Raw genomic sequence first — 26,755 nt, forward strand, 5'->3', positions numbered from 1 at the left:
ATCTGGTCTTTAGAACTCTCCCCAGATCACACCCCTTCCCAGCCACGCCCCCTCTCCCCATGCCATGCCCCCTTACTGGACCCACCATCCTTGAGTATTTTTGTCTGGCTGCAACGTACCCTTGAACTCTGCTTGTCTGGATGGAAGACAGAGAGGTCGGTGTGTAGAAACCAGCAGGGTGTCCTGCCCAGAGTGCGAGACATGAGACGGAGGCGAGGCTGGAATTAATTCTTGTTTTATTAGAGTAACGTTTACATCAAAAGCAGTGCGCTTCATAGACCTAACTATGCTGACTCACTACTGACCCTACCTAATCTAACTAGACATTCTCTGCAGCGTGTGGAGTAAGTTGACTCAGAACCCCAGTGAGGGGGGCGCTGCCTTAAATAGGGAAGGTCTTTGCCCGTCATCTCTGACTCCTGCGAAGTATTCTCCTCTGACCGTCCCTCGTCTTGAGTCGTCTCGCACGGGGCGAGAGGGGGCGAGCCTCTGGCTGCTCATCTGACAGCAAAGGCTCACTAGGTGTCGGCTCAGCCTTGAGGGGCGGGGAGCAGGTTGGCGAGGAAGCATTTGACGTGCCAGGCGGGGCATCCCGGGGGTGTGTGGAGGTGGTGCGCGTGAGAGATTGCTTGCCAACGGCTCTGTTGGAGTGCTTGCAGTCGGAGCGGAAGCCACGTCAATGGGAGGACTGTCCGTGGGAACTTGTGGGCTGTCAGCATCTCCCCCTCCCTCAGTGTCCTCAAAAACCTCCTCCTCCTCCGACACCTCTCCCTTGTCCACCTGAGGGAACTGGGGCTCAACACAGGGGAGACTGGTGACTCCATGTCAGCGGGGCAGTCTGCCAAAACAACAAACACTTTAGAGGAGGAGTCAGCAGAGGGAAGAAGAGATTGCCTCTCTGTCTTTCACCTCTCACTGGCTCAGGTCACTTGTAACATGTGTTGGTTGCTTTACTCCCAATAAAGGCATGGTAGAGGTTGACCATTATGTCATTCCGCCTTCTTATCCGCCACAAACAGATAGCCACTGCTGCCCTAAAGGTTGGCACTCATTTAGCCGGAGCTGCTACTGGATCTCCACAACGGACAAGCCCTGGGACGACGCCAGAGTGGACTGTGAAGATAAAGATTCCCACCTGGTCATCCTCACCAGCTACTCGGAGCAGGTCAGTGGCTTGAGTTTCGCAGGGCAAGTGAGAAAGAAAGATGGAGACAGAGCTGGCTGGGAGGGGGAGGGAGGGGCCCCAAGAGAGTGTGCTGGTGTCCGTCGGGGCTGGCGGGGTGGAAAGCAGGGGACCAAAAGGAGGAGGAGCCAATGCTAATGAGAGGCGGAGCCACACCCAATGAGAGGCGGAGACATGTTCTAGTTATGCCCCCACCCTCTTCCCTGCCAAATTCGACAAGGGTGTGAAACAAAGTCCTTCCCCGCGCAGAACTCAGCGACGGGATCCGCTCCCGCAGGAGGCAGCAATGGCCGCCCGCTGGGATGGCTTTAAAAGAGGGTTAGATAAAGTCATCCAGAAGGAAGAGGTTGTCGGTGGTCCTGCTTGCGGGCTTCCTATCAAGGGCGTCTGGCTGGCCACGGTGAGAACAGGAGGGTGGACTAGATGGGCCCCCAGTGGCCGGGTCCCACTGCTGATGCCGCCAGGCTCTTCTGATGTTCTCAAGGAGGAGGAAGCTGGCAGCCAGCCAGGGCCACCCCTTGTGCAAGATGTAAGTAAGACAGCAAGCAGAGGTGGGGGCTGGCAGACGGCAGACTGAGGTTGGTGGAGCAGTGCCCCATGCACCCTCATGGGTCAGCCTCCGCTGTGCCTATTCCAGCCCCACCTCCCTGGGGATGTGTGTGCGTAGCTCTGTGTGCCCAGTGGTGGCTGGTGGCTCCGTGTCAGCAGGGCAGCAGAATCTGCGCTGGCTTTTAGTCTGAACTCTCAAGGAGCTGGCCAAGATGCTTAGTTCAGCCTAAAACCCGGAGTGGATTCCACTGCCCCATTGGCACGGGGCCACCGGCTGCCACTGTGAGTGCCCTGGTTTCCATGCTTTTCATGGGTACTTTGTCTCCTCTCTTGTGCTAGCAATTTGTCACCCAGCTCGCGAAACCCCGGTACACGTGGATTGGCCTGACCCTGACCAGCGGGAGTTGGAAGTGGGTGGATGGGACGGCGTACACAGTTCGCAGAATGTGAGTTCACTGGCTGCCCTTTCGTCAGTGCCCAACCCAGCAACGTCTCTGTGTGGGGTGGCTGTGGAGGCAGGTTCTCTGCCCACCCCCACCCCACTTGCTTTAGCCGCCCCCTGCTGCTCTCTTCCAGAGACTGGAGACGAGGAGAGCCCAATTTGTCCCACCATGCAGGTGGGCCTGCCAACTGCGCACACCTTTACCGGGATGGGCTGTGGAGCGCTGAGCACTGCACACGCCGGTACAACTGGATGTGTGAGATGGAGACAAGGGGCTGAGCTGTCTGGCCAAGGAGCAGCCAGCCCTTCGACGTTGGGGAAAGGTGCACAGGTTTCGGGACGATTAAATGTCTTGCACAAATAAAAATGTTTATTATGTGAAGGAAGGTAGCCATGGAGTGGTAGTCCCATAGGCAGGACCAGCTTTGCTTCCCTGATTGTTATCTTATGGTGAGGGGTGGGGGAGAAAGTCGATTTTGTCTGCACTTCGAAATGAGAAACCAGTCCCGAATTCCCACTTCTCAAATCAATATGCGAACCAAAACACAGCGATCTTTTGAAATTCACACTTCTGTGAATTTTGTGATGCAGTTTTTCAACCAAACGTCATGCTAAAAAGAAAAAAAGTATATATTAGGAAAAGGTGTATGTAAAAATGCATATATTAGTGAAAATAACAGACAAAAATGCATTGCGTTGTGGAGAACTGCTTTAAAACCGTGCATATTATTTATTATTTATTTATTAGATTCATCTCTCGCCCTTCCTCCCAGTAGGAGCCCAGGCATATTAGTCAGAACAACACACACAAAATGTGTTTGTTAGGGAAATTCTGCATGAACGTGCTGACGAATTTGCATGAGGATTTAAAAGAGAAATACTGCAAGTTGCTGCAGAAATGGGAGCCCAATTTAAAAGTAGGAAAAATGAGAAACTAGAAGGGATAAATAAGTTTGTCCTCCTTATCCGGCTGTGACCACAACCGGCTGCAGAGAGGGCCCTGGCTTCCGACTCCCCCCCACCATGGAATGCGCTGGGACAGGCCAGTGGCTCAGTGGAAGGATATGTGCTTTGCACGCAGAGGGTTGCAGGTGGTTCAGTCCCTGCCTGCCCTGCTGAAAGGATTGCAGAGGAGCCGATGAAAAAGTTCTTTATCTGCCTGGGACACGGGAGAGCTGCTGCATGAGAGCATGCCAGCCTTTGCCAACCTGGCAAATTTGCCAACCCTCCAGATGTTTTGGACTACAACTCCCATCAGCCCCCGCCTGCCCAGTGCTAGATGTGCTAATGGACTGACTCTTGTGTAAGGGCACTGCATATGGATCAATACTGCTTTGGGAAGGACCATCATGTCTTCTCATTAAGTGTCCAAAGTATGATAACCTCAGTTTCATACTTTGGACACATCATGAGAAGACCTGATTCACTAGAAAAGACCATAATGCTAAGAAAAACAGAAGGAAGTAGAAAAAGAGGAAAGCCAAACAAGAGATGGGTTGATTCCATCAAGGAAGCCACAGACCTGAACTTACAAGATCTGAACAGGGTGGTTCACGACAGATGCTATTGGAGGTCTCTGATTCTTAGGGTTGCCAGAAGTCGTACTCGACTTGAAGGCACATAACAACAACAATATATATATATACACATTTATTTCTATTTGATTGTTACACCATGAAGCCTCGGAGGCGGCTGGTGCCCATCGGGACTGGTGTGGTGGAAAGCAAGGAGGCCAGGAAGAGGTGGAGTTCTCCAAGAGCCGGCAAGCGGGGAGATCTCTGCAACATGGTGCAGGCCCCTCTGAACCTTGTACCCGGGCCCTCACTCCGAGTGTGGCTCAGTTGTCCCACTGCCCGCCTGCCAGCCGCCGCATGGCATCTGCTTCGAAGCGGAACATGTGCCAGCCCTCTGTGGCTGTCAGGTCCACGGCCCCTTTGCCCAGATAGAAGTCGATGGCAGAGCGATTCCAGTCCAGCGCTGCAAACTTCAACTGGGTGCACCCCTTTCCCAAGCCGATCTGCAGAGCAACAGCATGGAGGAGTCAGCCAGGGAGAGTGAGGGAGGGCCTCCACCTAGCAGGAAGGGCATCTGTCTCGCATGCAGAAGGCCCTAGGTTCAATCCCCTGTGGCATCTCCAAGTAGCGCTGGGAATGTCCTGTCTGACGTCTTGGAGAGCTGCTGCCAGTCAGTGTTGACAACGCTGAGCTGGACAGAGCAGTGCTCTGACTCAGGAACATCAGAAGTTCCCTTATACCAAGTCAGGCCATTGGTCCACCTAGCTCAGTGTTGCCTACATGGACTGGCAGTGAATCCACTCTGGCCTTTAGTCCAAACTGTCAAGCAACTGTCCAAGGGCCTTGCTTTCAGCACCTAGGACAGCTCCTTGAGAGCTTGGGCCAGAGCCCAGAGCAGATTCATTGCCCCATTGACGTCGGAGCCAATAGTCTCACCTGGGGGAGAGGGCGTGATTACACGGTTATGGGGGGGGGCGTGTTCCCTGCTCCTGAAAGGAGTAACCAGAGTGCTTCCAAGTCCCTGCTGGTTGAAAGAGGAGGTGGCAAAATCCCTTGGCGCATTCACCAGTGGCACGCTGGCCAGCCCTTCTCCCCTCGGAAATAGAGACTGGGCAATGCAAGGCTGGAGCCCACAGAAACAAAAAGCAGCAGGTTACCTCTGCAATTGTGCTCAAGAGTTTCTTCCCGATGCCTTTCCCTGTGACAGAAGGGGGGGGGGGAGAAAGAGGCGACTCAGTTGAACGTGGAGGCCTTGAAGAGCTCCTGGCTTCTCGGACAAACACTTCCCACCCCTTCTTGGGAAACACACACACCCCTCCGCATCTTGGCTTCAGCCACTGTGGATGCTCCGAAGAGAGAGCATCACGGGATCTGACCCAAGTCATCTTGTCATCTCCCAGTCACCTTCATGCTGGCTGGGGCGGATGGGAGTTGCATCCGGAGCGCACCAGGTTGGCAAAGTCTGCTGCAAAGGTACATGGCTGTACATACATGCACAGGCATGCGCGCACACACCTCCTTAATGATCACCTCTTCCCTCCCCTTTCCCATCCAAATTCTGTACCCCGAAATTCTGGCATCACATAGAGATCTTCCATGTAGATGTTCCTGCCTTTCCAAGTGCTGTAAGTGAAAAAATAAAGGCTGTAGCCTACGATGGTGTGGCCTGTAAGAGAAAAGAAGTGGTGAAAGGGAGACTTTTACCTGGCTTCAAATCAGTTGTGCTGCCATGGATTCTGGGGACTGATGTTTTGTCAGAGGGTGGCATTAGAGAACCCACCAACCCCCTCCAAGAACTGCACTTGCAGGTTGGAAACTGCTGTGGCAGCACAATCCTAGGTGTCTCTACTCAGAAAGAGGCCCCATTGACTTCAGTGGGGCTTACTTCTAGATGCATAGGATTGCAGCGAAGTCCAATGGCACAGGGAACCCAGGAACCTCAGAAGATCCCTGCAGCAGCTGGATCAGGCCAAAGGGGGCCCACCTAGTCCCACATCCGGTGGCCGACACCAGATGCCCATAATGACAAGCCCGCAAGCAGGACCTGAGCACAACAGCAGCACTCTCCCCGCTTGCGATTCCTGGCAACTGGTGTTCCGAGTCAGGCAGCCTCCAACCGGGGAGGGAGAACACAGCCATCGCACCTATAGCCTTCTCCAAACAATTGGTAGGGGGCAGAAACTATATTTGGGAATGCCAACGCAGCAAGGTGTCACCTGAGGTCCTCTGCACTGTGGCAAGGGACCGTGGACTGCCCCTGCGGAGTCTTGCCTTGCAGCTATTTGGCAGGCAAAGAACATCTCAGATGGGTGAGTGGGGGCCGGTCTTCGCCAGGGTGACGAACGAACAAAACAAACTTACTGGGGACCCCCAAGGTGGCAGCGGTGGTGGAGGAAAGACTCTTTCTTCCCCAGGCAGCAGACGAGGCACTGAGCACGACCCTCACTTACCATCTTTGCTTCGGCACTGGGGTGGGACCTCAGCGACCACACATTTATAAAAAGGGTCCTGGCTGAAGCCGTCTTTGCAAAGTCCTATCAAGGCGGAAATAAGAGATGGATGTCAAAGGGGGGAGGAGAGGAAGGGGGCAGACAAATGAAGGGGCAGCACAGGACACAGCAGGAGGAGGAGAGAGAACTCCAACAGAGCGCCAGCTGTATAGCCCGAATAACAGACGGTAGCACTGAATCCCAGATGCACTTGGACCCGTCTGCACAATATATTAAAGCACTCTGATACCACTTCAAGCAGTCATGGCTTCTCCCAAAGGCTCCTGGGAATTATAGTTTGTTAAGGGTGGTGAGAATTGTTATGAGACCCCTGGTCCCCTCACAGAGCTTTGAACGCACAGTGCAGATGACGCCCCAGAGACTTTTTCAAGGGGAAACTGCTTTGTGAGTAAAATAGGGCAGCTGGACCAAGTCACTCATTTGAGAGTCATCTTCTGCCTTCCACTGCCCTCACTTTCCTTAATTGTCTCCCCTACGTTGACATAAATTGGAAGCCTCTCCGGGGCAGAGACCTGCCCTCTTGTGCTTTGTAAAGTGCCAGTGTTCACGGATGCTGCTGTTGGATGGTAAGGGGTATAAAGCCACCTTTCCCAACTTGGGGTCCTCAAGATGTTTTCGTCTGCAACTCCCATCAGCTCCTGCAAGGAGCTCATCCCACCCAACATGCTCTAAATATGACCACAGACTTTTGCAAGCAGACACAGGCGGTGAAGATTCACCATGAGAATTCCCACCAGGAGCTGAGCCTCACCTTGATCACTAATTTCTACCTGCTCAGGAAGATTCTCAAACTCTGCAAGTTCCTGAAAGGGGGGGGTTAGGGGAGAGAGAGAAGAGCATCAATCACAGATGTAGGAAACCCAGCAAATCCCACCAGTAAGACCTTGACTTTTTACCCACCCAGCCCCAAAAGTTTATGCTGGAATTTCTCTTCCTGGAACCCCAAAATGCTCATATAAAGAAACTAATTTTTGTGACAAATTGTCCTGTGCAGGGGTGTAGTTGCCCAGAGTCTTGAGTGGTCTTAGACCTCTTACTTTTTTGGGAGCAGGCTCCCTATGTCTCCAGTATCCTTGCCTCAGGTCAATAGGCAGGGAGTTCCAAAGGATATAAAAGGAATGACTCTATACTACATTCATATGAAGGTATGGTGGCGGAGAATTCTAAATTGTGAATATTGGGGCCAATGACCATGAAATATAGGAAATTCTGCTAGTGTTTTAAATTATAATTATTGATGATAAATACAGTATATCGTACTGAAACAGTCTCTAGGCTATGTACAAAATGTTAAAAAAACAAAACCAACAACATACAATTGACAGTCGGGAACAAATACAGTATGTAAGCCAAACATGAATATTACAGGGAGTAAGATAATAAAGAAGTGTAAAGATCTAATTGTTTTATTGCTGTACTTTGACTGGGTATTCTAGTACGATGTATATTCTCTCCTGTGCTATTTAGATGACGAAAGATTTCGTTTTATTTAACTGACTCCTTGGGAAGGGCTGCAGTTCGGTGGGAGAGCACTTGCTTTGTAGAAAGTCCCTGGTTAAATCCCCAACATCTCGAGGTAGGACTGGCAGAGACCCTGGTCTGAAAACCTGGAGAGTTGCTACCAGTCAGTGGACACCACTGAGCTAGACAGACCAAGGTTCTGACACGGTAGGAAGCAGCCTCCAACCCATGTTTCCTAGTAGGTGACACATGCCTGAGACATTTTTTTATTCTTCCGGTTCTTTGCCATTATGTTTTTTGCTTTTACTGTTTCTCTTTATACTGGATAAAACAATATACAAAATGTCAATAAAGTGTTTAGAAACAAACAACAACAGCTTCTTTTTAAAAGATTCCTTAAATGGTCCTTCTAGAGACCTTGTGAAAAAGTCTTAACCCGGTGCTGGAATGACATTTGTGTAGGTGTCAGGCAAACTTCTTTGGGGACCAAATTTCAGAAATGGAGGGGGGGTACCACAGAGAAGACCCTCTGTCTTGTGGCTACCCTTGGCAGCATTTTCTGTCCAAATGTATGCAAAACAGAAATGGGCTGCCTTCAAGTCGCTCCCGACTTATGGGGACCCTGTGAATGGTGTTTTCATGGTAAGCAGAATTCAGAGGTGGTTTCCCATTGCCTTCCTCTGAGGCTGAGAGGCAGCGACTGGCCCAAGGTCACCCAGGGAGCTTCATGGCTGTGTGGGGATTCGAACCCTGGTCTCCCAGGTTGTAGGCCAACACGCCACATTGGCTCTCTCCAAATGTACGCAAGGAAAGCACAAATGCCAGAAGGCCGCCAGGCAGTCTGTTGCAGGGAGCAAACACAACAAAATGTATTTTGTAGCCATAATAAAGGCTAGCAGATTCACAGTGCATCTCTACTCAGAAGTTAAGTCCCATTGAGTTCAATGGGGCTTACTCTCAGGTAAGAGTGTGTATAACTTTGCAGCCTTATTGTTGCAAAATCTTCCATGAACTGCACCCCACCTCATCAGATGCATCCCCCATTGACAGATATATAGAGCTGGGTCCAGACTTAGTCATATTTAGAGGAGACCCATTGAAATGAATGGGACTCAGTACTACCTGAAGTAGCATTGATTCCAATGGATCTCCCCTAAGCACAATTAAGCAAGTAGGGAGAACAGAGAAACAAGGAAGCTGCCTTATCCCGACTCATACCATCTGGGTCCATCCAGCTCAGTATTGTCTACACTGACTGGCAGCTCTCCATGGCTTCAGACCAAGGTCTCTCTTAGCCCTACCTGGAGATACCATGAGGAATTGAACGTGGGACTTCCTGTGCGCAAAACAGACGCTCTAACCAGTGAGCCATGGCCCTATTGCTACACTCCAGCCCCGCTTGTGGGCTTCCCTTCGGGGCATCTGGTTGGCCACTGTGAGACCAGGAGGCTGGACTAGGTGGGTCCCCTCTGGCCTGATCCGGCGGCAGGGCTCTGTTCTCCTGTTCCATCTCGTAGGGAGGGATTGAAAACTGTGGAGCCCAAAGGCTGTGAGATGCAAGAGTCAGAACTTGTGGCATTCCTCTAAAAATCTCAAAACAAGTACAAGAGCAAAGGACAACATTGGCAACCACACAATCTCTGGGAGCACTTTGTTGTACTGATGTGAAACCCACATCAGAAATCCTTGGCCTTGGTTCAGGGCTAGGACCAAACTGGCTGATAAATTCTGGTTCAGCCTTTTGAAGGGTGGGTGGGGTGGGGGGCTCCCTTTGAAGTCTTACGGTGTGAACATTTCAGCTCCAGCAGCAGCAAAGCATCCTTTGAGGCCAGATGTTCTCCCTTTGCTTCCCAAATGATGCCGCTGTGGACGTCAGACTCGTGTGCCGGTTCATTCTTTGGCATTGAGGCTGGTCTGTTTGTTCTGTTTAGACAGCAGGGGCAGGGGGGGTTGCTAGGAGCGGAAACAAATCCAGGGCACAAGCCCAGAGGCACAAATCTGCATGATGCTAATGTGTACGTTTAGGTACAAACACTGGGATTTAAATGTCACAGAAGGAAAGCCAATTCATTCCCCATCCAAATCACCCCAGGAACATTCTTCAGTTAATTTGCACTGCACTTCAGGACACCCCAAATCGGTTCCTCTTTGCTCATTTACCCCTCGCCCCCATATCCCAACACATCCTGCTTCAGATCAGTTCAATTCCCTCCTAATATTACTCCCCAAATCATCAACTATATAGCTTTGGAAAGTTGTTTCTTTGCTATGCGTTGGGAGACCTCTTAAGATATCATAATGAAATGTGCATGATGGTTCCTGATATTAAAGAGCAGGTTTTGGTCCATGCTTGGAAACAATTGGATGCCACTGTGAATCAAGATGGCGGACTGAAGCTTTCAAAACTGCACTGATTTAAAGCACTGATTTCAAACCTACACTGATTTTTGTTTTGTTTCTTAGAATTCCTGGGGAATGCCGGATACGAGGCTGATTGTCACTAGATAAAGCCATCAGGTAAACTACTTTATTTTCCCAAATTAATATGCTACCCGGTAAGCCAGATTACCCTTCAGTTCAAATTCCCCTGAATCCATTATCTGCTCCCAAACACTCAGGGCATTTAGAAAAGTATTTGGGGTCCATCGCCTATCAGCGCGTCCCAAGCAACACCCAATGACTTCGATCACACTGAACATACACGCTCATGCACACACCTATATTAGTCCATTGCGGGGGAACCAACATCCACAGAACGGCAAGAGCTCTTGCCTTCCATGCAGAAGCTCCCCAGTTCAGTTCCTGACAACATCGACAGGTAGGGCTGGGAGAGAGACTCCCAATCTGAAATCTTGAAGAGCCGCTGCCAGTCAGTGTCAACAATACTCGGCTAGATGGATCAATGGGTCCGACTCTGTGTCCGCGGCTGCCCGTGCTGCGGTGCCAAGATACGTGAGCCAGCTTTCAAGTTCCCCAGCATTCTTCATCAGGCAAGCCTGCAGGGGCAATGTTGTTTGGTGCCCAAGTTTGCAGCTTATAACAAATTTTGTGCTGGAAGGCAGGGAGGGTGTTGCGGACGCAGCTGGGCCTACCACTCAAGTTGGAGGGCCAGCATCGCCTCTAGGCAGCGCAAAGGGGCTGGTTCTGGGTGTTATTAAAAGGCAGGACAATTATTATTTAATTTATTGTTGTCTCTTCCCTGCTGGGGAGGCGGAGAAGTGCTTCTATGATTCTTTGCATTCAGGTACCAAGATAGTTGGCTGGCTCTGGGTCTATGCACCTTGACTTTTGGGGCAGGACAGCCTTTTCCGACTCTACAATATCTTTTTGGAGGCGAGGCGACCAGAACTGGACATAGTATTCCAAATGCAGCCGCACCATAGATTTGTATAAAAGCATTATGACAGCTGCAGTTTTATTTTCAATACTTTCTAATATTTTCTAATGATCCCTAACATGGAATTTGCCTTTTTCACAATTGCTGCACACTGGGTCAACATCTTCATCCAGGTATACACTGCAGCCCTACGGTCTCGTTCCTGGTCAGTCACCATCACTTCAGACCCCATAAGCGTATATGTGAAATTAAGCTTTTTTGCTCCAATACGCAGCACTTTACACTTGCTTACAATGAATTGCATTTGCCATTTTACTGCCCGTTCCCTCTGTCTGGAGCTCTTCGCAATCTCTTTTCCCCGCAACCACCCTGAACAATTTAGTATCACCGGCAAACTTGGCCACCTCACTGCTCACCCCTAACTTTAGACGGTTTATGAACAAGTTAAAGAGCCCAGGTCCCAACACCGATCTTAGGGGCACTCCACTTTCTGCAGCCCTCCACTGGGAGAGCTGTCCATTTATTCCTAAATGCAACTCCTGCCTCACCGTCGAGGTGTCTTTGCTATTTAGGCTGCAACGGGGGCGAGTGCCAGGACCCAACATCGGGGCAGGCAGAAATTCAACAGGTGTAGCAGCTGAATGGTTGCATAAGTCCCCCCCCTTCGCCCAGGGCAGAGCTGCGCCCCCCTTATGCCTGCCTGCCTGCCTGGAGCCTACCCGAATCATGCGCACGATCTCCGCGCAGTCGTCGGCTCGCGACGGCCGGATCGACACCGCGGGGGTGGCAGTTGCCTGGTCCATGGCTCCCGAGGAGGCGATCGCAATCCCCGGGCTGGGGTTGGAGCTGGACTCGACTCCGCTGCCCGTCCTCCCGCTCACCGCCCAGGACTGCTCAGGGAAGTTCCCTCCTCCTCCTGAGAGGACTACATTTCCCAGGATGCCTCGGGGAAAAGGGAGGGGGTGGAGAGGACGCGAGGGGAAAGCGGCGCACGCAACTCAGCGCACCACGGGTGGTTGCAGGCAGCCCTTTAACCCAAAGGGACCGCTTGAAGCGGTATTTGGGCGGCATCGACACGGGGGCCCTCTGTGGACTCCAACGCAGGCAGCGTGGCCCCAGGGCCAGGCACGATGGGCGCTGCAGTCCAAGCGCGGTCCCGCACCCCGATTTAGGAAAAGTTTCGCTCACTTCCCTTCCATCGCCCTTGCACCTTGAACTAGTTAAAACCACTCGCCTGAAAGCGTAAGAAGGAATTCGTCTTGAGAATCACCTGGACGTGAGGAAGAAATGGGTCAAGGCTCTCCGGTGGCCCAAGGCTCTGGGTGCTTCTAGACGGGATGGCTTGTGGGCTCAGTCCTGACCGCCCATGTGGCTGCGAGGACATGATTGGCCAAGAGCGAAGCATTTCTATTGGCCACACCTGGAGGGGGAATGGGTTGATCTGCCAATTAGATGCAACGTTTCTTGGAAGCCCTGGAACCGGCTGAACAAGGAGGGTGTTTCTACCCTTGGGGGTCAAGCCTAGGCCTCAGCACCTTGGACAGCTCCGTGAAAGTTTGGATTAAAACCCAGAGAGTATTCCTCCGCTCCACTGACATGGAGCCACTAGTAACCACCACCTCACAGGGTTGTTGTTTGTGAGGATAAAAATGGGGGAGTGGGAAAAACAATGTGCCCTGATCAGAGCTCCTTGGAGGAGAAAAGTGGGCGATAAACGTGAAATGAATAAATCTTGGCTCCTGTTTTCTTGTTTGCTCTGCCAGCTTCCAAACATGCTTCCCATGGATACGGCACAGGCTCAGGCCCATAGCAGGGATGGGGGCTGGCCCCTCCGGCCTCTCCTAAAAAAATCTACTCCCTAATTTTTTTTTTTTTACAGAAAACAGATAATTAAATTACAGATTTTTTCTCCCCCCCCCTTTTTTTTTGGTGCCTCTGCCCCTGAATTTTGAGGCTGGCTACGGGCCTGCAGCGGTGCCAGTGGTTCCGGGCGGTGACGTTCACAGCTCCCGCCCTGGTGAGAAATCCATAGCTGGCTGGTTCCACTGGGCAGAGCTGGGAGCAGCCTTTCTCCAACCCATTCTAATGGGTCAAATTCCACAGGCTGTTTCACTTCCTCACCTTTGCCCATTTATTCAGCGGACCTGTGCCAGCACCTTTGTCTTTTCAGGATTTTTTTTAAAAGTAGAAATTGTTGGCTTTTGCTTTCTTTTTTTACTTTGGCAACCAGTTGTTTATGTAAATACTTCTCACAGGCTGTGGACACACCATAAATTTAAAGCGCATGGCTCCCCCCAAAGAATCCTGCTAATTGTAGTTTACCCCTCACACAGCTACTATTCCAGGGTTCTATAGTTCCGGGGTGTGTGTGTGTCAGCCTGAAAGCTGCCTTTGTTGCCGGATCGGGCCAAGGTGGGGCCATCTAGCCCAGCACCAATGGAGCACCTTGGAGAGCTCCTTGGAAGTTCACACTAAGATCTGGAGCAGATTCACTGCCCCACTGGCATCAGAGCCACTAGTCTCCACTGCCCAGCACTCTGTTTCCAATGCAGGCCAGGCAGATGCCTCCGGGAAGCTCACCAACCAGACCTGAAGGCTGTGGACTTCCCCCTTGTTGGCCTTGTTGGGAGTAGAGCACCAACACTTGTAACAAGTAACCTGAACCACTGCGGGGACAGGAAACAGAAAGACAACCTTTCCTCATAGATTCCTTCTTTAGTAACTACTTGTTTGTTTTGATTGATTGATTTGATTGATCGTTTTTTCTTAAGCTTTACTTCCTTCCTCTTCTCTTTCTTTGTTAGGGAGAGATCGTGCCTGTGAGTGCAAGCCTCATGGCTCTACAATGACCACATGCATGTCTGTAGTCAGAATGACTTTAATTCCCAGTAGTAATAAGCCTTAAGTTTCTTTCATAATAGTCTTTTCAGACTATTCATTTCTGCATTCCACTGCAATATATACCAAACTCCAGTACGCCTTACATTCCTCAAATGCATTGAACAAATGCGGTTTAGCATCTCCGAATTACACTTTACTAATCTCTGTAGGTTCAGTGGAGAGAAGGAGAGAGAGAGATGCACTTTGCACATGCTTAGAGGACCACACCAGCTTCCTTAGTACCACTGAAATCCAGTACCATGTAGAGACCTTCTTGCCAAAAGCAATTTGGCTATCCCATATGCAGTAGGACTGATAACAGAATTAGTAGTTTATTAACAAACTAAAATTAACAAATCACAGGAAGATGGTGCAGGATGCGGGTTCAGAGGGTTCTTGCAGAGCTCAAATATAAAACTGCTGATCTCACAATTTCCCCCCTGACTCATCACTAAAATAGACCTGAGCTCATCTGATAAAATTCAGGAGAGATGAAAGGAAATACTACTTTGCATGACACATAATTATGCTATGGAACTCACCGCCACAAGACGCAATGATGGCTGCTAGGTTAGACTTCAAAAGGAGGAGGAGGATCAGAGGTCTGTGTATGCCTGTCCATCATGATGGCTATATAGAACCTCCAGGTTCAGGGGCAGTCTACCTCTCAATATCATATTTCCAGCTCCAACCATCGGGTGGGTGGTGCCTTTCATGTCCTGCTTGTGGTGGCCTTTCTGGGGGGGGTCTGGTTGGCCCTTTGCTCTGACCCCTCAGAGCTCTAACTCTGTTTCACTGGGATTGCTTTGCCTTGCCCCTCGATTGCAACCTCCTGCCTGGCTTTTCCACTGTGGAGAAAACCCTCCTGGTTCCAGAAACAGGAATCCGTTTGCGTGGAGTGAGGCTCTTGGCCTATCGAGACCAGCACAATCTACCCCAGCTGTCTACTCTCTGGACACTTCCAGACTGTCGCTATTTTCAGGTGGGGTTCATTCACATTCCAGCCAAATCAGGCTGCACAATTAATGCTGATTTGGGGTGACCAGCCTGCTTGCCCTCTAAAAGAACAGACTTTTTGCAGTAAGGGAGGTGATGGGAAAGTGTGGGATAAGGCTTGCTTTGATGCAACGTCCAAGCGACCTCTCTCTCTCTCTCCCACTGGGGTTTTCCCCTTTATCTGCCGCCTGAGCGCTGGAATTGAACCCAGGGCCTTCTGCAGGCAAAGTACTCAGAACAGAAGCCGTGGCCCCTCCTCCCCAGAAGAAGTCACTGAGGACGCGAACCCTGCTGGGCCCTTTCTTGTGCAACCCGGCTACACATGACTGCCCTTTAAGGACAGAAGGACACACAGAGAAATTAATTGCAGAGAAGGAGCTGCAGGTTCTGGAGTCATGGCTGCTGTTGTCTGCCCCTGCACCCCCCAGGACCTGAAGGATACTGTGAGACTTGTGAGGGGCAGGATGGGAGAGGCTGCATCCGAAGTGGAGCAGAAAGAAGTCCTGTCCTGAGGCAGAGCCCAAAAGTCATAGGAACAGAGGGAGTTGCCTTATACTGAGTCAGAGCACTGGGATCCATGTAGCTCACTATTGTCCCCACTAGGGTTGCCAGGTCCATGGCCTGAGACGGATCCTGTATCTTCAGGAGAAGAGAAGGTCAGCCAAGTGCAGGTGTTCTTGCAACCCTGTAATGGGAAAAACCAAAAGGTGGAATTCTCCCTCCCCACTCCACAACTTTTAAAGATATGGAAGACCTCTTGGTTGCCAGGATTCGAACCTTGGTCTCCCAGGTCATAGTCCAACACCACACTGGCTGTCAAGCTTTTTAAGCAGAATCTTATCCCAGTCTGCGTCTCTGTTGGAATTGCTTTTTAATATGTTTTTAAAGTTGTTTTTTTAAAGATATTTTAAAGATGATTTGTTTTAACATGTTGTTAAAACTCTGATGTTTTTAAGATGTTTTAAAGTGCTTTTAGTGTTTTTGTTTGCTGCCCTAAGCTCCTTCTGGGAGGAAGGGAGGGATATAAATTTAATAAATAATAAATAATAATAAATATCTATTTAACGTGTATAATTGTATAGTTGTAATTGTATATAATATCATGTAACTTTCCTTTTCTTTTATATATATATATAAATATATAAATATTTTTCTGTAAACACACAATAAACAACATTTCACAAAGCAAACAGATAAAAGTGCCCTAACCCAATGTGTGCTTTCTGAAATAATCTGAGAACTGACACACAGCCATCCTTTGACATTCACACGCATCCGCATTTTGCACTGCAGTTCTCTAGCCAATTAATGTCCACAAAAATGCATATACCGGGCAAAGCGTGCATATAAATACCTATATTACTGAAAATAATACATAAAATGCATTATATTAGGGAAGACTGCCTAGCAAAAATGGGCAAAGTTGCAGACGAACTTGCATACATTAGGAAACATTTGCACTAAAATGCTGATGAATCTTTATGACTGTTATTTTTAAAGAATCACAAACTAATGAGGAAATGAATTTAAGATTAGAAAAATGAGGAACGGCTGGGAAGCAAAATGACCAGATTCGCCCCTCCCAAGCAGAGAATGCGTCTGACTGAAACCCTTGAATGGGTAAGACAGCAGGGAGAGTTGACAGAAGAAGCAGACCACAACTCCACCTCAGCCAACTATTTGTGTGTGTGAGTATTTATGTTTGTGGACTGTTAAAGTGCAGCAAATAGGTTTGAAGTGAACGGGGTGTGTGTGAGACTCTTTTTGCAAAGATTCTCAGTAGCAATGAAAAGTGCCTGCCTGCTTTGGCACTTTTCCTTATTGTTGCTCCAGAAGGGGTTGATTGGCATGTTGTCACATGACAACATGTTAACGGTGTCTCCTGAATCCAAATTCTGTATGGGCATAACTCCAGTTTTGGTGACAAGCATATTTGCACAGCTAATACAGAGCTGTGTACAGCAAGCAAGTTAAATAAGCAGGCATGTGTTTGCTGACAATGCATGATTTATGATCCCGTCAGGATCCAGGTTTTTAAAGTTCCTGGATATCTCGGCAAGGATTGAGGGAATGGAAGGAAGGACGGGCAAACAAGCAGGTGAAAAGCCATCTCAGGGCCCTTCCTGCTTCATCTAGGGCAAGAGAGGCTGCTTTACTGGGATGGGGAGAATTTCAATTCAGTTTGCATTTAAAGGTGAACATAATTCACACTTTTTGAATCAATACAAGAACTGAAATACAACCATCCTTCAAAATTTGCACTTTTCTGAATTTTGCAATGCAGTTCTTTAGCCAAGTAATGTGTACAAGAATGCATATCCCAGGTATAGGGTGCATAAAAATGCATATATGAGTGAAAATAACATACAAAAATGCATTATTTCAGGGGAAATTGCATTGCAAAAATGTGTACATTAGGCAAAACTGCATGCAAATGTCTATATAAGGAGAAATTCACACTAAAATGCTGGTGAATTTTCAGGAGGAGTTTTTAAAATCCACAAATTGATGGGGAAATGTGGAGAGCTGAATTTAAGACTGGAAAAATGAGAAGCACCAAAATGTAAGCTGTAATGTAATGTAATCCCTAGCTTTAGCTAGAGCCAGGGACCTGAGTGCTGGAGGAATTGTACCCAGGAGAATTTCCTGCAGAGGATTCGTTGGAAATGCGAGTCTTCAAATTCAGGGTGTGATGCAGACTTCTGGGGCAGAGGAAGGAGTTTCCTCTAGATCAGTGACCTTGTGGGGTTGTTGTTCGTGGGGTCCTTGTTGGCTTCACCATCAAACAAGGTGTTTCTCTCCCTCACATTGTGCTGCTTACCAGGATAGGGAACCTCAGGCTGAGGGGCCAAATGCGGCCCTCGATATTTCTCTATCTGGCCCTGAGACTCTCTGCAGGCCACATCTCCTCTCCAGACCACACCCCTAATCTGCCCAGTTTCAAGCTCTTCTTGAGAGTTTCTTCTTCCCTGGAAGGAATATATCTGAACTATGATGAGGCCTCTTGCTTGTGTTGATGGAGGATGGGGAGATGGGGGTGTTTGGCTGGGGGAAGTGGAGGCTAGTGGCTCCAGTGTCAGTGAGGCAGTGAATCTGCTCCGAGTTTTAGTCCGAACTTTCAAGGAGCTGTCCAAGGTGCTAAAACCTGGAGTGGATTCACTGCCCCACTGACATGGAGCCACCACCTGCCACCTGCCAAGGGTGTAGAATCCTGTAACCTTTGTGTGGCATGCGGGCCCCGAAAGGTTCTCCACGAGGGAATGTGGCCCCCAGGCTGAAAAGTTTCCCGACCCCTGATCTGGCTTTATGAAGAGTTCTAGAGAACTCAAAAGTTTGCACGTTATTTTGTGACATTTTGGTTGGCCTAATAAAGGCATTGCCCGAATACTGACATGGTCAACCCTGTTGGATTCAGACTCGGACTCACTTCTGTGTTTTTCTCCATTATGTTCAATGTGGAATTCCATCTTAGAGAATGTCATAGTTCAGCTAACAGGTTACACAGGACTCTGCATCTCTGCACAACATAACTAGGCATGACTACTCAAGCTAAGTTGTTGTCTTAGCAATTGGCTACACCCTGTGAGACCCTCTAAGTAGGCTCAGGGCAGGCTTTCTATTTGTGTGGGGACTGGGTTAGTGAGTGGACACTCCTACGGACAAGTTGAAAAGCTGGCGCTATCTGCTCACACCTGCACATCTGCTGGCCCATCCTTGCTGATGGGGGTTGAGGCACTTCAGCCAGCTCTCCCTCCAGCACAGCTTCTGGTTGAGCTTCCAATTCCTCCCCCCCCCCTGGGAAAAGCACAATTGTTTTTTGTGTTTTAAAATTTGTATATTTGTTTTTAATGTTTTTAATTGTTGTAAACCGCCCAGAGAGTTTCGGCTATGGGGCGGTATATAAATGTAATCACAGAATAGTAGAGTTGGAAGGGGCCTATAAGGCCATCAAGTCCAACCCCCTGCTCAATGCAGGAATCCAAATCAAAGCATTCCCGACAGATGGCTGTCCAGCTGCCTCTTGAAGGCCTCCAGTGTCAGTGATGCCTCGCCAACAAGGCACGGCTGAGAGGCTAGACAGGGATCGGCTCGCTGTCAGATAGTGCTTTACCAGACGTAACTGGAATTAAGGGGTGGAGGAGCTGCCAGTGTCAAAGCTGATGAAGTCTTCTCCATTTCCAGCTCCCTCTCCCTGCAGCCCACTGGGTCTCTCCCCAGGATACCAACCCTCCTCCTTCTCCTCCCTCTGATCACCCAGCCAAGAACTCTGCATGCGGCCTATGACAAATATGGATTCTGGATTTTTTCTTACCTGCCCAAAACATCCACACTTTATTTTTTGTAGTAACTTGTTTATAACTCTTACAATAGCACCGTAAGTTAGATCAGAACTGTGACTTTGTGAATATGTTCATCCTTATTTTGGCTACCAAATCCTGGCCGGCCCCAGGGCTGATCCCCAATAAGAATTGACTTCCAGGGGGGGTGGGGGTGGTTTGAAGACTAGAGGTGTCAAGAGATGAAGCTCTAGGAGGCCTTATTAGGAAACTAGAGATAAGCAATCCAGGGGGGAGTGAGGGAGGGGTCCAAGCGGCATCCACCTAAGAGTTCTTATAGAGCTCAGATATGAAACTGCTGATCTCCCAGAAACATGCAACTCCTCACTAAAACAGACCTGAGATCACCCAATGAAATTCATGAGAGAAAATACTACTTTACGCAACACATAGAATAGACGGATACAAGATGTGATGAAGGTTGCTAAGTTAAATGGCTTTAAAAGGGTGTTAGCCAAATTCATGGAAGTGGAGGAGCCGAGGTCTGACAGTGTTTGTCGTGGTACCTCCAGATTCAGGGGCAGTCTACCTCTCAGTATCAGTTGGCAGGACCAGCCAAGAGGAGGTGGGCTTCCTGGAGGCATCTGGCTGGCTCTCCTTGTGGTTCCCTATCCTATGGTCTCCTGCCTGGACATTTCTGCAGTGCAGAGGGACCTCCTGGCTCTGGGGGCAGGGATCCGGTTGTGCAGAGTGAGGCCCTTGGTCCGTCCAGCCCAACATTGTCTGCTGCTCTGACTGGCAGCAGCACTTTCCAGCATCTCAGGCAGAGAGAGTTCCCTTTCCCATCCATCCCCTGCTAGCTTGAGGTCCAGGTTAACTGGAAATGCCGGGGGGGGTTGGACTTGGGACCCTGCTGCATGCCAAGGACACAGAAGCCATGCCCACTCCTTCCCAGAAGCCACTCAGGACAAGGAAGGGTCAGGATCCCACCCCTCACTTTCTTATGCAACTCCACACACGGCTGTCCTTCACAGAGGGAGAGAGAGAGAGAGGAATTAAGCGTAGAGAAGGAGCCATGGGTGCCATTGTCCGCCCCTGCACCCCCCAAGACCTGAAGGATATCATGCGGCTTGTGAAGGTGAGGGGCAGGATGGGAGAGGTGTTGGAAGTGGGGCAAGAGCAACTCCTGTTTTGTTCTTTTGTTTAAGCTCCAGAGGAGAGATAGGGCTAGGGTCCTCCAGATGGATACGCTTTGTTTACCTTTACCTGTGATGCTCTGACTGACTTCCTTCTGGCTACTAGACTGATACGTCTTTAGGGAAGCTTACCTGCCCCTCCTCCTTCTGCCCTTTCCACTCCTTTGTCCTCTGGCTGTCCGGGAGAGAGGAGACATCCCTTTGTCTCTGCTGTCTCTCCTAGCCACGGGGCTGACTCCCACACCTGGGCGTTATGCCTCCAACTTAGTTAGTTAGTTAGAACTAGGCATGCCTTTCTATCTACTGTGTATTTCTATAAATAAAGTAGCTTTTCTTATTTTACCAAGTCTCCAGTCTCAGTGATGCTGATGCAGGGTAAAAGCCTGCTTTCTTAGGCAAACACACACACATGCTGGCACACTCGCATTTCAACAACTGCTGTTACTCTCTGCTGCTGTGGTGCTGCTTTTAAACAAAATTAAGCAACACAACTACACACAGCGCAACAAGAGGCTGCATCCCAAACTGGAACAGAAATAAGTCCTCTCCTGGAGGCAGAGCCCAAGCAACACCCGCCTGACCCAGCCCTCCATCCCCTGCAGCTCTGCATGGAGTCAGGCTTGTAGGCCCCATGAACCAGGGTGGAATGGGGGAGGGGGGAGAGAGATCTCTCCCACAGGGCCCAATCCACTGCGGCTTTTGGAGAAGAATGCCCCAGTGGACTGAGCCGTGCATGGGGAAAAGCGATGCCATTGGGACTCCCCTTCTTGATTGTTTTAATGCTGCATTTTAAGGCTGCAAACACACCAGTGGCCAGATCAAAGCCATCCCATTAGCCACACCTGGAGGGGGAACGGGACGATCTGCCATTCAGATGCGACATCTGTTTGAAGATAAAAAATTTAAAAATTCACTAGAGCTGCTCCCTCCAGGTTTTACAGTGTAAAGGGGTGGGGTTTGACTAGCGTGGTGTGCCCCCGCTTTCAGAAGAGAGTGGTGGAGACACAATGGAACCAGCAGAACAGCGAGCGTGTTTCCACCCTAAGATTCCATTTTGTATTTTATGGTCTTATGTTTAATTATTATTATTATTATGTTGTATGCTGTCCAGAGAACATTAGTTTTGGGGCAACTAGGATATATAGCAAATAAAAAAGTAAAAAAAACCCAAAACTTCAGACAAATCTCTTGGGGTAGCCCCATTCACTCTGGCCCAGAGAACCCAGGCGTCCTGGCGTCCATTGCAGGCACCTTGATGTCAGGGAGTCAGAGGTAACTGGAGGACAAATGAGTCTTACTGGATCTGCAAACATGCATCTTTCAGCAGCACCCATTTCTGTCTCTCTTTTTGCAGGAAATTGCGAGCATTTATACCGTGCCCTTGAACTCACTCAGAACTAATGTGGAAGGTAAGGAAGGGGTTCTGGTATGTATAGTATAGATATAGGACAACTATAGATATATAGATAGATATCCATTTTTCAGGTGCTGGAGCAGGGTAGGGTTAAGTGCTGTACAGTACTCCTTAGACCGTGCATTGGGTTGCCTTCCGGCCTCGCCTGCATTGAGCAGCAGTAGGATCTGCCGAAGTCACAAAGCTTCTGAAGACAAGCACAGCCACTTTCTAAAATCTGCAGATCAAGCCGGTGTCAAAGGCAGAGCTGCAAGGACTGACTACAAAGTTGGCAGCCTTCACCCACCCAGCTGACTGAACTGGGGATGGGTATTCTTGCTTTTTTTACAGTAAGGTTCACCATCTCCCCCTTTCTTTTCCTCACTTCCTCCTCAGAGTTGAAGAAGGCTGGATTTGGGGAGAATCCCCGATATGAGTGCTTTGTGGCCGAAGTTCCCCCTGAGCAAAAAAGCAAGGAAGGTAAATAGGGAAGGAGATGAAAGTGCATCGATCCCCCCCCTTCTGAAGGGATGTCTAGGCCAATGCAACTACAGGACACATTTTCCTGCTCTGGGTGGCGAATGCAACTGTGTGCCTGGAGCCGCCTGGGCGAAGAAGCTCATGTAATTTGGGGTAGATGTGCTGATTGCTGACAAATGCTAATGGGTGCTGATGGCTGACTGAGTGCCTATAATGTGTTCCGCAGTGAGTTGCTCAGTGTTTGAGGCATGGCGCCGCCTCTGTCAGGGCTCTGAGGAGGCCCAACTAGTGGCCATGCCTTGCATGCATTGATTAGGCTAGAGAGCAGGTGGGGATGGAGGCGCTGCGTTTTCCAGAGTCATCACAACTCTTTGCACGAGCGAAGAGTGAACAGGCTGAAGGTGATCCCATATTTGTCCTGGCCCCCTTCCCTGCTTGGCTTAGTTCACCCCCCTGGAAAAGAAGATGGACATCTTGGAGTCAACCATTTTAGGGGAAATGGCTGTGAGGCTGAGCTCCATGGTAACGCTGTTTCTGTTCTGCAGGCCACACTATTATTGGGTACACCCTGTTCACTCGCACCTACAACACGTGGAGAAGAAAAAACATCTACATGGACAATCTCTACGTCATGCCAGAATTTAGAGGTATGGCTTGTAAGGAAACCTGGATTAGTGGTGATTTTGGGGGAGCAGGTTAGGACGTCTTGCTCCTCTTTGAGTAATAAGCAGCATGGATGTCACACAGTTCCTTTACTCTGGATTAATTGCACACCTGCGCAGTGGAGGCTGGTGGCTCCAACGTCAGTGGGGCAGGGAATCCACTCCAGGATTTAGCCTGAACTTTCATGTAGCTGTCCAAGGTGCTTAGGCAGCTCCTTGAAAGTTTGGGCTAAAACCCGGGCAGGTTCTCTGCCCCATTGACGTCAAAGCCATTGACCTGCACTGCATCTGGTCTTGAAGAAACGGTCCATGGCACAGCTGCCAAGGGTATGATGCTGCAAAGTCGGTATAGCTAAGCAGGTTGGGGTCTGGTCAGTTCCTGGATGGGAGACCAGTTGGGGCAACCTCCACCTCACTCCCATGGATGCTGCCTTGGGCAGAGCTTGGAAAAGTTACTTTTTTAAACTCCCATCAGCCCCAGCCAGCATGGCCACTGTATTGGGCTGATAGGAGTTGTAGTTCAAAAAAGTAACTTTTCCAAGCTCTGGCCTTGGGTTTCATCATGGGAGAAAGGCAGAGAATATGAATGGAATACGTACATTCACTAATGGAATATAGAACATATTCCTATCTCTTCAGTGGGAGAAAAATGTATCTTGCTCAGTCTCTCATAATAGGCTCTCTTGGTTGTTCTTCCTTGCAGGGAGGTGTATTGGAAGTGAACTGATGGACCGAGTGGCAGAGGTGAGTCAGGTGTCCCTCGTTGGCCCCATTCACACCAGCAGCTGTTCCGGCCCCAAGAGGTATTCTGCTCTGTTGTCCTTCCAACAGTAATCAGACCCCTGACCAATGCTCCCATATTACTGAATTACAAATGGTACATTGTAATTTCGTTCTGTATGATATTTTATTTTGAAATGCTGAAACTCAAAATCAATTATTGTAAGGTGACATTGGTTTTATGTTAGGAAATGTTTGTAAGTAACATAAAAAACATGTTGCTTGCATAAGTATTCAAGCGTTGGTCAGGGGTCTGAGTACTTTTGCAAGGCACTGCATTTGCCTGCACTGCAGCACCGTCCTGTCCCGTTTCACCATCCTTATGCCCTGTTCTGGCCTTGCGGAGGAGCCCTTTGTGGCATTGCCACCATGGAGCGCTCCTTGTGAGTAACTTGCTCCTACAAGATGTGGAAATGAAAGGGGAATTCCTGCCTCCTCTGCTCCCAAGGGCTCCTCCAGACCTCTGAGTTCAGCCTTCATCCTGATTTGCTTTCAGAAAGCAGTGGCTTGGTCATGCCCAGTGTTTATGGAGCTTCCATTCTGATGTATTTCAAGAGAGGTTATTTCCTAATAGGCAAGAAACCCTTGCGGTTTAAGAGTGTGCCTGTAGCAAACAGATATTTCTATCAAACGTTAAAATGCAGGGAAATTGGGCAACTACAGTGAATGCACCAGGGGAGCAGGAGACCTGACCTCCTCTCTGAGATATTGTACTGCTTTACAAATTTGTAAAAATGCAAACACAGTTTGGGTTGGTTGTTCACAGTCCAATGTACTTCCTGTGTAGCTTGAAAGAATTTGGTAGCATGTGCCTCTGAGCAGGATAATAAGAATTAGGAAGCCTTCCCCACATCTGTCTAGACAAGTCTGTGAGGATACAGACTCAAGTCCCCACCTCCTCCACCTTCTCCTTCCCAGGGTGCCTTGTTCCACCATAGAGTCAAGGACTCCTTCTTCCTCTCTAGCATGAAAACCTCTATGGTTCTACCCTATAGGTGGCGTGGGGAGTAGCTGAAAACCACCAAAGTATTCTTGGGAGGTGCTCAGTGCTGATTTGCACTGGCATGGGGGGGCTGCTTTCCTGCCACTTATTCCCAGCAGAGGCTGGTGGCTCCGATGTCGGTGGGGACAATGAATCTGTTCCGGGTTTTAGTCCGAACATTTAAGTGTTGAGCACCTTGGACAGCTCCTTGAAAGTTCGGACTAAAACCTGAAGCGGATTCATTGCCCCCACTGACTTTGGAGCCACCAATCCGCGCAGCTTATTTGCAACATTTGTCTGGGAAGGAACAAGTCCATGAGGTTCCTTAATTCACACATTGCCAGAGTGATGTGGGGAGAAGTCAGGCCCTGAAAGGGTTTCTGCTAGGGATCAGGGAGAAATGTAATTCATTTTGCATTTATAGGCAAGCCTACCTAATGAGCAGTTTCTGAAACGACGTGCAGACTGAAGCACAGGCATCCAAAATGTGCACTTCTTCAAATTTGGTGATGCAGTTCTCCAGCTACACACTGTTTACAAAATGCATATATTAGGGGAAAGCATGCATGAAAACGAACATACTAGAGAAAATAAAAGAACATGCAAAAATGTATCTGCATTAGGAGAAATTGCTTACAAAAATGTGTCTAGTGGGAGAAATTTGCACCAAAATGCTAATGAATTTTCACGACTTCTTTTTTTTAAATCACAAACTGATGTGGCAATGTGGAGAACTGTCCTTAAGAGTGGAAAAATGAGAGACGGAGAGAACCAAAACAGCCAGATTTGATCATCCCTAATTCCTACACTGCGAGCCAGTCAGTGTGAATAAGCTCTCAGCCGTGGAAGAATGAGAGATGGCTTCCTTATTATGCCACTTGAAATAGGCCAAATATCCCTTCTGTCCAATGTTTGGGCCAGCCATTGCTGACATCAGGTCTTCATGATGGTGGTGGTGGAAATCTGAATTTCGGTGGACTACTCTTTTTTTCCCCCCTCAGGCCGCTTGGAGCCAAGGCTATACCCAACTCCGAATGCATGCTTCTGCCAAGAAGCCAGAAGTCATACAATTCCAAGTGCAACGTAAAGGCGAAGACCTCACCATCAAAGAAGGCTGGCATCTCTTCCGTTTTCCCAACGAGGTGCTACACAAACTGGCAGCTCAGAGCAAATTCTAGTGGTCCCACCACACCCCAAACCCCGGGATGAGTTTTGTGGCTGGAGAAAAACAACATATCTGGGTCGTGGGGTGTGGGGAAGAAAGCACAGCCGAGTGTCTCCAGTTCACTGAGGCATGGTGCCTGCTGCTTTACCATGCTACGCCTCAGCATCATAACCTATGTGTGTGTAAAAAATAAAGAACAGTCCTTTTGAAGCATGTGTAGAGTGCTTTCCGCCTTAAATCACTGAACAACCAGAACCGAATCTGGAATGGAAGGAAAGAGAATTCTATAGAAGTAGTCTTAAACTCCAGCACCTCTTGTTTTAGGCTCAACACTGCCTCTCTGGGCAAGGTTTCCTGCACGGTCCTCAGATCTTGAGTCCAATCTGCCCTGAAGGGGAAAGGCCAGCCACTGAAGCTTCCAGTGCAGTTATTAAAATGGTACCTGCTCCCCCCAACACACATATTTAATCTGAGTCTGGCTCCCTTTGGCATTGAAGCTCTGTACTTAATGTTGCACGCCACCCCAAATCTCCGAGTGGTGAGAGATCTTCAGGGGTCCCTGTGCTTGTCCAGGGTTTGGTTTCCTTGGGAAGAAGGTCAACGGAGACTGTGGTGCCTTTTAGGAAATATGTTTTTTATTTACACGCATTCCAACCTGAGGTTAAGATGGAGGGGTTCAAAGCATAAGGAGGCACCCCAAAGCCATGGTGCAGAGAGCCAGCCTCTCTGTTTGCCTCCAGTTCCCAGCCTTTCCTCAGACTCAGCCAAAAACACAAGCCTCTCCTTGGCCTCAGAAAGGGGGGGGGCTCTCCTGAAGAGTTTCAATAACAATAGGATCTCCCTGGCCCATTCGCCAGTTAATGGGCACTCAGCAGACCCATTAGCCCACCTGGCCACTCTATGAGATTAACAAAGGGGACTCATCTGACCAGCGGGTTTCTCAGCTGC

General features: G+C 49.2%; 3 protein-coding genes across 5 annotated transcripts in view; 2 read left to right on the top strand and 1 right to left on the bottom strand.

The window, feature by feature from the left end:
• LOC133365887 (asialoglycoprotein receptor 1-like) overlaps positions 1-2,556 on the top strand; it is an 18,681-nt gene extending 16,125 nt beyond the window's left edge. For 2 of the 3 annotated variants that reach the window (XM_061588307.1, XM_061588305.1), the window contains exons 7-9: positions 1,020-1,165; positions 2,072-2,178; positions 2,309-2,556. In XM_061588307.1, coding sequence (XP_061444291.1) covers positions 1,020-1,165; positions 2,072-2,178; positions 2,309-2,453 — 398 coding nt within the window. In that variant the 3' untranslated portion in view covers positions 2,454-2,556. Of the gene's footprint in view, positions 1-1,019; positions 1,166-2,071; positions 2,183-2,308 lie in introns of those variants that run through there. The other variant, XM_061588306.1, reaches the window with a different exon arrangement.
• Positions 2,525-11,954, bottom strand: LOC133365889 (thialysine N-epsilon-acetyltransferase-like). The gene is made up of 6 exons (XM_061588309.1): positions 11,716-11,954; positions 6,950-7,001; positions 6,139-6,222; positions 5,253-5,354; positions 4,846-4,886; positions 2,525-4,191 (listed from the first exon to the last, which is right to left on the bottom strand). Exons 1-6 carry the CDS (start codon positions 11,797-11,799, stop codon positions 4,012-4,014), a joined length of 543 nt encoding a protein of 180 aa, XP_061444293.1. The 5' UTR covers positions 11,800-11,954; the 3' UTR covers positions 2,525-4,011.
• Positions 10,137-25,935, top strand: LOC133365888 (thialysine N-epsilon-acetyltransferase-like). The gene is made up of 7 exons (XM_061588308.1): positions 10,137-10,176; positions 16,373-16,560; positions 21,700-21,754; positions 22,135-22,218; positions 22,764-22,865; positions 23,584-23,624; positions 25,644-25,935. Exons 2-7 carry the CDS (start codon positions 16,489-16,491, stop codon positions 25,818-25,820), a joined length of 531 nt encoding a protein of 176 aa, XP_061444292.1. The 5' UTR covers positions 10,137-10,176; positions 16,373-16,488; the 3' UTR covers positions 25,821-25,935.
• The last annotated feature ends 820 nt before the right edge of the window (positions 25,936-26,755 follow it).

Source organism: Rhineura floridana, chromosome 11 (assembly GCF_030035675.1).
Source record: "Rhineura floridana isolate rRhiFlo1 chromosome 11, rRhiFlo1.hap2, whole genome shotgun sequence".
Lineage (NCBI taxonomy): Eukaryota > Metazoa > Chordata > Lepidosauria > Squamata > Rhineuridae > Rhineura > Rhineura floridana.

What these genes read in the sequence shown, in the direction of transcription:
- LOC133365889 (XM_061588309.1), bottom strand. Translation starts at nt 11,799, where the DNA reads ATGGACCAGGCAACTGCCACCCCCGCGGTGTCGATCCGGCCGTCGCGA. An exon ending in CCAGTGCCGAAGCAAAGATG is followed by an intron (nt 5,355 to 6,138) that starts GTAAGTGAGGGT and finishes TTTCTCTTACAG; the next exon opens with GCCACACCATCGTAGGCTAC. An exon ending in TGTGATGCCAGAATTTCGGG is followed by an intron (nt 4,887 to 5,252) that starts GTACAGAATTTG and finishes CTTCTGTCACAG; the next exon opens with GGAAAGGCATCGGGAAGAAA.
- LOC133365888 (XM_061588308.1), top strand. Translation starts at nt 16,489, where the DNA reads ATGGGTAAGACAGCAGGGAGAGTTGACAGAAGAAGCAGACCACAACTC. An exon ending in ACTCAGAACTAATGTGGAAG is followed by an intron (nt 21,755 to 22,134) that starts GTAAGGAAGGGG and finishes CTTCCTCCTCAG; the next exon opens with AGTTGAAGAAGGCTGGATTT. An exon ending in TGATGGACCGAGTGGCAGAG is followed by an intron (nt 23,625 to 25,643) that starts GTGAGTCAGGTG and finishes TTCCCCCCTCAG; the next exon opens with GCCGCTTGGAGCCAAGGCTA.